Source organism: Balearica regulorum, chromosome 4 (genome assembly GCF_011004875.1).
Source record: "Balearica regulorum gibbericeps isolate bBalReg1 chromosome 4, bBalReg1.pri, whole genome shotgun sequence".
NCBI classification, from domain to species: domain Eukaryota; kingdom Metazoa; phylum Chordata; class Aves; order Gruiformes; family Gruidae; genus Balearica; species Balearica regulorum.
Window position 1 is genome coordinate 49,597,968 of NC_046187.1, and position 11,837 is coordinate 49,609,804.

At 43.6% G+C, this 11,837-nt stretch overlaps 1 protein-coding gene across 1 annotated transcript; it reads left to right on the top strand.

The window, feature by feature from the left end:
• The first annotated feature begins 7,062 nt into the window (after nt 1–7,062).
• Nucleotides 7,063–11,529, top strand: FGF20 (fibroblast growth factor 20). The gene is given in 5 exon segments (XM_075750730.1): nt 7,063–7,088; nt 7,090–7,138; nt 7,140–7,593; nt 10,005–10,108; nt 11,284–11,529. Coding segments are annotated over 5 exon segments (879 nt in total).
• The last annotated feature ends 308 nt before the right edge of the window (nt 11,530–11,837 follow it).

The window sequence follows — 11,837 nt, forward strand, 5'->3', positions numbered from 1 at the left end:
TGCCGGCAGAAGCCTCGCGAGAAGCGGGGAAGGGGTGGGGAAGCGAGAGGCCCCCTGCAGTCCCCGCCCCGCGCCACCTGCCCCGCCGCGCCGCAACCGCCGGCCTGTCCGGGGCCAGCGCTCCGCAGCCGGGACGGCGCCTCCCCTGGCAGCCCAGCGGCGAGGCTGGGGGCATCAGCTCCCGCCCGGGTTGCGGCAGGCGGTGCCACGCAGGGGTGCCGGAGGGGACAGGCAGCAGCAGGCAGCGGGGCGTTTTCTGCCTGCGGCGGGTTGCAGCCAAGTTAGTGGAGATACGAGAACGGTCACGGACCTGAATCCGGGCAATTTAAGCCAAAATGTTTGGGAAGGGTGATGCGTGGAAACTGCCATGACTGGGGACAGCGCATGTGCATGGGCCTTACTGCGGTACGGTGCGTTGAGGGCGTACAGTGTGTGCTCAGCATCGTGCTCCAGAGCCTAACCTTGTGTGTTCGTAGCCTTGCTCCCAGGTGAGTGTGCCCGCACAACCCAGCAGTGTGTCTTTGCGGAAACCTGGAACTGGTAACTTCGGAAAATGAAGAGCCTCCAACCATACCTCGTTTGCCTTATTACCGCGAAGGCTGGAGGTGGCTGCAGCATTAAGATTGTTCACTGTTGTAAAACAAGGCTTTATTAAAAGCATCCAGTGATCCTAGTTATATGTATTAGAATGAAGATTGCTGCAACTTCATCAGTCCCGTAATACCTAGTAATATCCCAGCCCGTTTCCAAAGCCTCGAAAAGTCTTGGTGCATAGCTGACATACAGCTGAAACTAAAAGTGTGAGGATTGTTTCAGAGAAACAAATTAAACAGTGTTGCCTGTCATACTAACATTTGGCATATTAAATCTTTGATTTTTAAATTGATTGAAAGCTGACAAATAGTCTGGCGGACTATTCCATAATTTTTTGAACTGTACTGTAAAGTGTCCATAGGTGGCACTTAGTCCCACAAGGAACAGTTTTTACAAATGAAACATGAAACAGGGAGCTAAACAACTTACCAACAGAGAGTAATGCTGTCCTTTGCCATTCTTACACTGATCTAGATAACGTTCCTTCTGTTCGGTTGCCTACTGCGTTGCTGTATTGTGACCCAATTTAAAAATTCCCTAAATTCCAGTACGCTGGAAACTTCTGCCTTCCCCAGGTCCACCTGACCTATCCCTCCAGCACCTCTCTCTGCACCTCATGTTCTCGGAAAAGAGGGATTCTCCTTGCCCCTACTTGAAACTTACTTGCTGTTCCTTTCATTTCAAAGTGACCCCAGACTATGGTATCTCCTACCCTTTCATGGCCTTGTGTTACGAAGCCTTCTCATCAGTAAACCACAGACACTTGCCATGTCAGCAGCCTCTCCTCTGATAAATATTCTTGGCTGCAGGCGGCCTCCTTAGCATAACCAAGCACTAGTTAAAGACCAGTTGTTAAAGATGAGCATGTTCTTTTGTCTCTTGTTGGTGCTGATGGGCGATAGGTCTTGTCAGGCATTTCATGTTACGGCATTGTCCATGGTACAACCTGCTTCGCCACCTACACTATCTTGAAATTTCAAAAGCTGCAGACAGACATTTCAAGTTGCAGCACACCTTATAGCATTTTTTGCAATGGTCAGGTGCAGCCTCAGTCTTTTTCTTCTTTATATAAATATGTTCTTTCCAAGTTTCAGTCAGTCTTACTTTTTTTAATCCTAAATCTTTGCTGGCTTTGTATTACTATGAACAAGATTTCAGAAATTACACAAACTATAACTCATTTTAATAGGTTTAAGACACTCATGCATTTTCAATTTCTAAGAAACATTTCAGTGGTTACGATATTGTGTCAAGGGAGAACTGTGGCCATGTTTGTCAACTGACAATGTGACAGGTCATACAACTGTAAGCATGCCCAAGGTTGAATTACCTCAGAGAGATGTCTGGAAAGGCAGGTATCTGGGGTGAATGATAGAGTTACTGCGTTTCTTTCAATATTTTAGAATACCATAAGCCAATTCATTCCTCAAGTAATTCCCTTGACTTCATTACCCCATGCAACGCTACAGGCTTGGGGAAGAGTGGCTGGAAAGCTGCCCAGTGGAAAAGGACCTGAGGGTGGTGGGTGACAGCTGGCTGAATATGAGCCAGCAGTGTGCCCAGGTGGCCAAGAAGGCCAACAGCATCCTGGCTTGTATCAGAAACAGTGTGGCCAGCAGGACCAGGGAAGTGATCGTCACCCTGTACTCAGTGCTGGTGAGGCTGCACCTTGAGTGCTGTGTTCAGTTTTGGGCCCCTCACTACAAGAAAGACATTGAGGTGCTGGAGCGTGTCCAGAGAAGGGCAACAAAGCTGGTGAAGGCTCTAGAGCACAAGTCTTATGGGGAGCAGCTGAGGGAACTGGGGTTGTTTAGCCTGGAGAAGAGGAGGCCGAGGGGAGACCTTATCACTCTCTACAACTACCTGAAAGGAGGTCGTAGCCAGGTGGGGGTCGGTCTCTTCCCCAAGTAACAAGTAATAGGATGAGACGAAATGGCCTCAAGTTGCACCAGGGGAGGTTTAGATTGGATATTAGGAACAATTCCTTCACCAAAAGGGCTGTCAATCATTGGAACAGGTTGCCCAGGGAAGTGGTTGAGTCACCATCCCTGGAGGTATTTAAAAGACGTGTAGATGTGGCACTCAGGGACATGGTTTAGTGGTGGACTTGACAGTGCTAGGTTTATGGTTGGACTTGATGATCTTAAGAGTCTTTCCCAACCTAAATGATTCTATGATTCTATGATTATTCCCATCTGTTAAAAAAACTATCAATTTTTTATGTTACATTTTTATGTCTACTGCTTTATTTATATGTACATTTCTCAAGTGAAAGTTTTGTCTCCAAACCTGAGCTACATCTCTGTACTAAAAAGTACAATATTTAGGTGTCAAGGCAAAAATAGTTTCAGATGCTTAGCATGACTGAAACTTAAGTATTTCTCCTGTAGTTACATGACTAAGCATCCAGTTTGGAAAATTTTGTAGAATGTGGCTCTTGGATCTTTTCAGTTCTAGCTGCCACATTAGGAGACATCATTCAACAATACAATTACCTTTTAAAAATAGTCTAGTTTTTCCATTTGATTGGAAAAGAAACCACTTTTTGGTCAACGTAGTGTCCCAAAGTAAACCTCTTTGCTGAATGACTCATCAGTCATCTAAATCATAGACATCAACGATGAGTTATCTCCCTGTTCACATTGTTTCCCTGAAATTGGTTAGCCACATTTTAATGACTTTTCAATAACACCTTTAGGCTAATCTTTTTTTCACTTAAAAAAATTCAATACACATCTGTAACTACTTACACCTGGCTATGTTAGTCAGAACTTCCCTGGCGAGCTGTTTACTTAGGAATAAGAGTGCAGTTTATTTGTGCAGCAAGTCAAAAACCGTAAGCTGTCTGCACATCTTCTGTGCGCAGATTGAGAAGCCATGTAATTTAAATAACTCAAGGTGGTTTTTATCCAGTGATCCACTTCCAGAACTAATACAAAAACTGCCAAATGAGGCATTTGAATGTTGAAATATGTGGAAAAGGTCCATTCTCACTGGATGTAACTGGATGTAAATGTGTGCTCACTACCTAGCTTCTCTGGCCCATTCTGCTTATATAGGAGTTATTCATGTGTATCCACAAAAACATGGACGATAAAATCATGACTCTTAAAAATCCCTATGAATTTCTGTCTTCATTTAAAGAAATAAAATGAAAAGTGAAGGGGCAAGAAATGTAGAACTTCCTTTCCATGAGAAATTTTTTTTTCGGCATTACTTTTCCCTCTTCTGAGCTTTTGTAAATAGGTAGGTATATTTATATATACATGCATGTATACATGGACACATACCTGTAACTGTATCAGTTCAGAAGAAAAAGTTCTCAGTGCTTTTAAAGTCTGTATGTATTGCATTTAAAAGGCTTTAGATCATCAGATTATGACCTGACTTGCATATGGAGCCTTGAAAATGATTCTCTTTTCTTCCTAGTAAATCCTGCACAAGAATACACCTTATTTTACTCAGACCTGCAGTGCTCTAAAAGGCTCTCACTGCAATTTCTGCATGTTTTGCTTGTCTTGTTGAAAGCAGCCAAATGTGTTTTCTTGTCCAAATCTAGGAAGAAACTGGAAATAGTATCTCCACAGGTATGTCCAGCTGGACATACTCGTTTATGTTCTACTCGGTGGGTTTTGTTGACCCCGTGTTTGCTCTCTCAGGTATTCATGAACCCCCCCTCATTCTCCTAGCCAATATTTTATTATATCATTAAAATTTTATGGCTGCCACAGCACTGTTGTAAGGGAGTTCTAAAATTAATAAAGGTGCAATAAATTGCAGGACATAAAGCTTTACAGCTAGCAACTTTTTTTCAACCAACCTGATAGATATATAGATCTACCTCTCTCACTATATATATATACACACATATATATATATAGAGTATCTATCAAAGATTTCAGTCCACTGCTTTGTCCACCCCCTCAGTAGCCACCAGGTGTTGCCTATGACAATATGCTATTCTCAGGAAATATACAGTAATTATATTGTCTATAGAAGCTCTAACTACTTGCTGTGGAAATAAAAACTCGACCGCATATGTGTTTGTTCAACGACACTGAAAGTGTGGTCTCTAGGAAGTATACGTAGAGTTGATTAGATTGTACTGTATACTTTAAGTTGAATTATGTACTCTTGTAAAAAACACTCTTCAAAATTATTTAACTTCCCATGGTATAGTCTCAGAAGGTGCAAAAAAAAAAAAAAATCTGTAGTGTTATCTTTTCCTGTCACATGACTAGTGCAAACACAAAAAAATTTCTTATCTTTTTGTTTCTTTTCTGGTACTTTATAAAACAGCATAACCGGTTTAGTGCCCAGACATTAAAGACTCCACTCGGAAAAGATCGACATTATATATTCCACTCTAAATGTTTCCATTATATAACAGGAAAGATTTAACCATAAGGGTCTTCCAGTGTGTGATGGCTGAGGATTTATTTTTTTTTTAAAAAACCCTTCCCTCCTGGGGACAGTGGTGCCATCTAACCAGAAGAGCCCTCTACTGTTTGTAGGACTCAGAGAGTCCTGCTTGGACCCGGCAACATTATCCGTACTGGAGCATCCTTAGGCTTAGAAGAATACACCTCCTCCATTTAGCTGTACCATCCCAGCGCATGTCCTGCAACTTAGCAGCTGTGATGAACTAAGTACAGTTTGATCCTGACCGACCTGTCACGTCGATAAAAATACTTGATGCATGTTTCAAACGTTTTAGGTATATTTGAGTAATCAGTGTACAGGCTACTTGAGAAATAGGTGCCATATAGATTATTCAACTTTGATCTATTTCTTTGATTTAGCACTGCAATTAAGTAGATTTGGTTCAAAGAGAAAGCTCATTGGTTGATGTTTTACACTGATGTGATAATGTTTACACAGATGTGCTTTGAAACCTCGATTATGGTGGATTTTTGGGTCCCACCACATGACAGGCTCCTGTTATCTGAAAGGTAAAATAATATAACATCTATCTGTAACTGCCTTCAGAGCAGGTCCGCCTGTGCTCTCTTCTGAGGTGATTTATCTGATCATTGTATTTAGCGTTAGTTTTTTCAGTTTTAAATCCCTCCACAGTAAATCACTTGCTTTAAAGCAGCCTTTTTATAATTCAGGTGCACACAGGGGCAGTACTTAGGACTGCAATGATGAAAAGGTGTAGCATTACCTGCTTTAAAGCACCTGCCAATTAATTAGCCCTATACTCTCCATAGCAAATAAAGCTAAGCACTCAAATCCATTTGATCTCTCAGATTTAGACTGTGACTGAAAAGACCATGGAGCAAGATGGGAGAACTAATCTTTCATGATTCTCTGCAACTTTTTTGTTTAAATGAAACCTTAAACTGCCAAGTGATTCTCTCGAACTTTTGAAAGAATTAACTATGAAAGATCTTTGCGTTTTATACTCTACTACCATGTTTTAACGTGGGCAAGGAACTGCATTGCCATCTTCAATGCTAAGATGGGTCATGTAGACTGAGCCTTAAAATTCCTTAGACACTACAGAAAAAGCAGCAAAGAAGGCAAAAGTCAAGCTCTGAGTTTTAATATACCATTGTTTTACCATTGCTAATAATGAAAAGAAAAAAAAAAAAGTGTTCCACCAATACATTTGCATGCATGAACCACTGTACTTTTGGGATGAAAAAAATGCCTGTGGTCATCTGGAACAGGACAGCAAAGTCCTAAATTGATTCAAAACACCGTAGAAAGACAAAAGAGCTCTTTCAGTAGGTATTATTGCTAATCTGTGGTGCTCGCAGACTTTGGTGATGGGCCCAATGCAAAACCCCCCAAAAGATGCATTAGATGAGCCATCTTTCAATCTTTCTTTTTCTCTGCAGGTTTGGAAAATATTTATCCCAAACCAGGGGCCTGCCCATTTCTGTTTTCAAGATGTTGTATCGATATCCAAACCCTATAGATCAGTTTCATGTCACGTTAATGATAAATTAAATGCAAGGGAGAATTTGCAGAGGGGAAAACACCTCCCTGACGATGCCAATTTCTTTAGAAATTCCCCTCCTTGTAGCTGAAGCGATAAAAGGAAAGGGTAATGCATGTACATTTTATTAGCGTTTTAGAAACAGGGAGTAAAACTGTCAGATCTTTAGCTTTTTTTCTTTCATGTGTGTCTGGGCAGGTCTAACCCTCAGGTAACGCCCTTTCTCCTTCTTCCCTCCTGCCTCTCCTTGCACCTGTCCACGTAACGCTCCGGCAGCTCCCGCCGGGGCCCCGCTCCCGCCTGCCCGCTGCCCGCTGCCCGCCCCGCTCCGCGCAGGGGCTGCCCCCCCCTCCCCGCCCCCGCCACGCGTGTGCGCGCCCGTGGGTGACTGCGGCGGGGCGCAGGAGGCGAGCCAGGAGCTCCCTCCCCGCCGTCATCTCAGATCAGAGGAAGGTGCGAGGAGAGGGGGAGCCGGTTTACAATTTCAAACGCAGCCTCCCCGCAGAGGGCTTCATTAGCATATGTCAGGGGGACCGCCGTATATATATATACACACGCGGGGCGTATAAACACCACCCCGCCGCCTGGCTCACACCGGCACGGATCGGCTAGGCTCGGCTCAGCGCGGCTCGGCCCTGCCGGCTCCCCATGCTTGGGGCCCCGCCGCGCACCCCCACATGCCCGCCGGGAGAGGCCGGCAGCCGCTCTCCGCCGCCGCGCCCTAGCCCGCTCGCCCCGCGCCCCCATGGCTCCGCTGGCCGAGGTGGGGGGCTTCCTGGGCGGCCTGGACGGCCTGGGGCAGCCGGTGGGCGCCCACTTCCTGCTACCGCCCGCCGGGGAGCGCCCGGCGCTGCTCGGGGACCGCCGGCCTCCGGCGGAGCGGGCGGCCCGCGGCGGCGGCGCGGCGGCGGCGGCGGCAGCGGCAGCGGCGGACCTGGCGCACTTGCAGGGCATCCTGCGGCGGCGGCAGCTGTACTGCCGCACCGGCTTCCACCTGCAGATCCTGCCCGACGGCAGCGTGCGCGGCACCCGCCAGGACCACAGCCTCTTCGGTAGGCGGCTGCGACACGGCCCCCGGCCGCGCTCTGCCCGCGGGCGTGTGCGTGTGCGCTCTCACGCGTGTGCACATCCACGCGCGTGTTTGGGTGTATGTGCGCGCGCTTGTCTGTGCGTGTATGTGCGTGTGTGCGCGTACCTGTGCGTGAGCAGCTGTACTCTTGGGGGGGGGGGGGGGGGGCGGAGGTGTAGCGCCGGTGCGGACGGGGCAGGTGGATGCCCTCTGGGCACCGGCTTCACCCCTCGGCGTTCAGCTACGGGGGCTGCACCAGGGCTTCAGGGCGAGGTGTTGAGGGAGGGCTGCGCATCCCAGGCGAGCCAAGAGGCGCGCACGTATTGAGGGAGGGCTGCGCATCCCAGGCGAGCCAAGAGGCGCGCACGTACGCCCTTTCTCGGCCTGCGCTGGGTGTCTGGAGGCACGTGCATACGCCTGCAGGTTTGGTGGGAAAAGTCGAAAGTCAGACGGAGTCTCTTTGTGTCCGCTGTCTGTACCGGAGCTTCTTCAGTCTTTGGAGAATAACATGGATCTTGGACTCGGGCATGCTGAGCCTGAGGTTGCATGAGACTGCTTCGTTTTCCAGGACAGAAAGCTGAAGCAGAGGGGCCTAAAATGCCTCTTTGCTCAAATACTTACGATGCTTCCCAGTCAACTTTCTCTGTTGGTAAACCAAAAGGTGGTGAAGACAACCCCAAGATATCGATGTTTCCTGTGATATAAGAGTAAATCCTAACTAGCAGTTGTAGGAACTGGACATCTGAACAAACCTGCCGTTGTCAACTATATGTGAATTTTTGTGAGTATTGATAGAGCAGTCGTAAAAAGGTGATTAAAGAGTTTCCTATCATCCTCCCCATAGTCAAAACAAACTGCTGGAATGGCTCTTAATTGCTTTTATAACACATGGATGTTTTCAGAAGTAAAAGAGCAGTAGTCAAACAGACAGTTCTTCTCAGAAGGAAGATTTCCTACAGCGTCTAAACATGAAATAAATCTTTGCTTTAAAAGAAAAAAAAATTAGCCCCAGATCAAACATTTACTGGGCTTTTTAGAAATGTTCTTCCTTTATTCTACCACTATTTTCGGCAGGTTTGTCTGATGTGGTTGCTTTGTGGGTTGAATCACCTGCTTATTATAGTTTTGAAAAAGGGTGGCTTTGAAAATGATACCAGAAAGACAAAATACCTCCACCTCTTTTTATGGGACTTTGTGCTTTAGGAACTGGAAAACTAGGATGATTTACATGCAATAGAGTTTTTAATGCTTACTCTTTGTAAAGGATTTATTTTCTTTGCTGCTTGGTAATATAAATAAGAAACCTGCCAAAGCTCAATTAAAATTCAAAACATTTTAAATTATTGTATAGTCCAGACAGTCCATCTGTCTGACAGTGAAAAATGGTCCTGAATGAAAAAGAGTAATCAGAAATACAGCAAATAGACAAAAAGTCATAATTAAAATCAAATGCACTATTTAAACCCATTTACCTAAGATTCAGATTTTTTTTTTAATGTTTTGTGGCTTTGCTGCTGCACAGCAAAATCTTAGGTATGATTCTAGAACAACTTCTTTTTGCGGCTTTGTTTACATTGTTAACAACTTCCAAAAAGCCAGTTCACACGTTCCCTTTCTTTCATGTTTTATATGTGCTGTAATCTGTGCATATCAATTGGTTAAATATGTTGGCATAGCCTTGCCAAATTCAGGCTTCAAATAGTGCCTCATCTCCCAGATACTTTATATTATTAATATATATTACATTTTTGGGCAAATGTAATATAAATAATGCTATAATCCAAACGTTAGCTAATAAGCAGCATATTTAATGCACATAAAAAGCCTGCACTGAAGACAGCAAGTTGTGTCAAAAGGTGTGGGCCCATATGCTAGATAAGATGCCTGGCAAATACTTTTTTTTTTTTTTTTTTCCTGTGGGTAGATTCTGTTATATAAAATTCCCATCTGTACTTTGATTTCCATTCAAATGATCTAATAATGGATGTGGTTTTTTAAGACCATGCTATAGAGAAAGCAAAGTATATTTTCAGGTAATTCAAACTTATCTTCCAATGTTTGAATAGGCAGTTTAGCGAATAGTGCTTAATCATTATAGATCGCAGCTGCAGAGTACTGAAGGCTTTAGCCTCAGCACTGAAGAAAATCCTTTTGTACTCAAGATAAAAAAAAAAAAGGTTTCTTAAACAGTGTAGGATCCTTATTCCTAGATGAGGCTTCTCAAACTGCTTTTCTTTGTATGTTGTATACATCACCACGTAGTATTTGAAATTTCAGAGAAACTAGGCCACATTTCTTAAAATACTTACTTTTTCTACTTGTTTTCAACTGCATTTTGGATGCTATGTGTTGTATGCTTACAAGATGAATTAAAGCAATATCCTTTTTTTTCAGGTATCCTTGAATTCATCAGCGTGGCAGTGGGACTGGTCAGTATTAGAGGCGTGGACAGTGGCCTTTACCTTGGAATGAATGAGAAGGGAGAACTCTATGGCTCTGTAAGTACCACTTTCATGTCAGCTCAAACATGTTGAGGTTTTGATTCACTTAGCAGTACGCAAACCCCTCAAGTAGCTAGCTGAGCTCGTCTTAACTTTCAAAACACTAACATCTTTTCCTGTTGAAATGTATAATATAGTTTTAAGGTACAGGTGGGATACTAAAGATTCGATGGGAAAAGTTTCTCTGTCCTAGATGAAGAGAACTGAAAGGAAATATTCCTCTTAAATTATGACAAAAATAGCTAAATTAAACTAGCTATTCAAACAGCACTTAAATTTCCTGCTATCTGATTTTCTTTTTATCAATAGTGCAAATGTATCATAGTGCATACTCTATCATCAAAAACATTGGCTGCAATTGGAAAAAAGTTAAAAGGGTAGCTATGGAACAAATAAACAACCATATAGTACCCTGACTGACATTATGTATAGCCTAATTCTCTTTTACAAATCAGCAGGTGGTACTTCTAGGTACCAGCTTTTTAACATAAAAGCACGTTCAGATACTGGGAAAAAGAGGAGGATACCATATGTCACAGTTAGATACCACTATTACTTGAAAAATCCAAATGATGCAAGAGTACTCGCAGTATCTGGAGATCCCGACTGGAATATTTGCATTTAAGAATGAAAATTAGCTTATAATCATTACTGTTGATTTGTATCTATTGAATAATTTTGACATATGACCGTAAATATATAAACTTTGATTTTTTGCAATACTATCAAGATAATCAGTCTTAGACTCTTCTCCTTTCAAGTCTTAAAACATCTTGAGAGAAAATATTCTGTCTCTCCAGTTCCTTTGGTTGTGGTTAGTCCTGTTTAAAACGTGAGGAGTGATGCACACCACGCAGAACATATGGAAATACCTTCCTGATCTGTTACATTGCACCTGAGTCCCTCCACCAAATCTCGTTTCTAGAATGGTAGATACCCCAAGACAGAACGCTATCTAATATAGTTCCTGTAGGTCAGGTGAATTTTAGTTAAATCATAAATAAATAAGTAACGCCATCCTGGAGACAGAGTTTATTTGTTGACAGTTGAATGAACAGTAAGGCTGCACAAAGCCTAAAACATTTTTGTTTATTTTTATCATTTTTTTCCCTTGTGTGTTCAGATATCTAGCAACAGCTTGACTTATTTTTCTTCCCTGTTTCTTTCTGTAGGAGAAACTAACTTCTGAATGCATCTTCAGGGAACAGTTTGAGGAAAACTGGTACAACACTTACTCGTCCAATGTGTACAAACATGGAGATTCAGGGCGGCGATACTTCGTAGCACTTAACAAAGACGGTACGCCCAGAGATGGGGCAAGGTCCAAAAGACACCAGAAATTCACACATTTCTTGCCCCGGCCCGTGGATCCTGAAAGAGTTCCAGAACTGTACAAAGACGTGTTAGGATACAGCTGAGGAAGGAGGCAACTTTGGAAAAAACCCGTACTGGAGCTGTTGCCCCTGCTTTCATGGCAATACCAGCATGAGGAACCTGCGGAGGTCTAGGATGCTGGATTGGAAGGAGCTACTTTGTGATAGGCAAGCCTCTGTTTTCTAACCTTGGATTTAGGAGACAAAGCCTTAAGGCTGAGAGTGGACCAGCCTCCTTCAAACTTGCTGAACTGTTTGGTAGCCAGTAACCAGAGGGAAGTTCGAGTGTGACTTTTTTAAAAATGACAAACTCTTGGCAATTTGGCTGGATTACCTGTGGTCCATAAATTAGC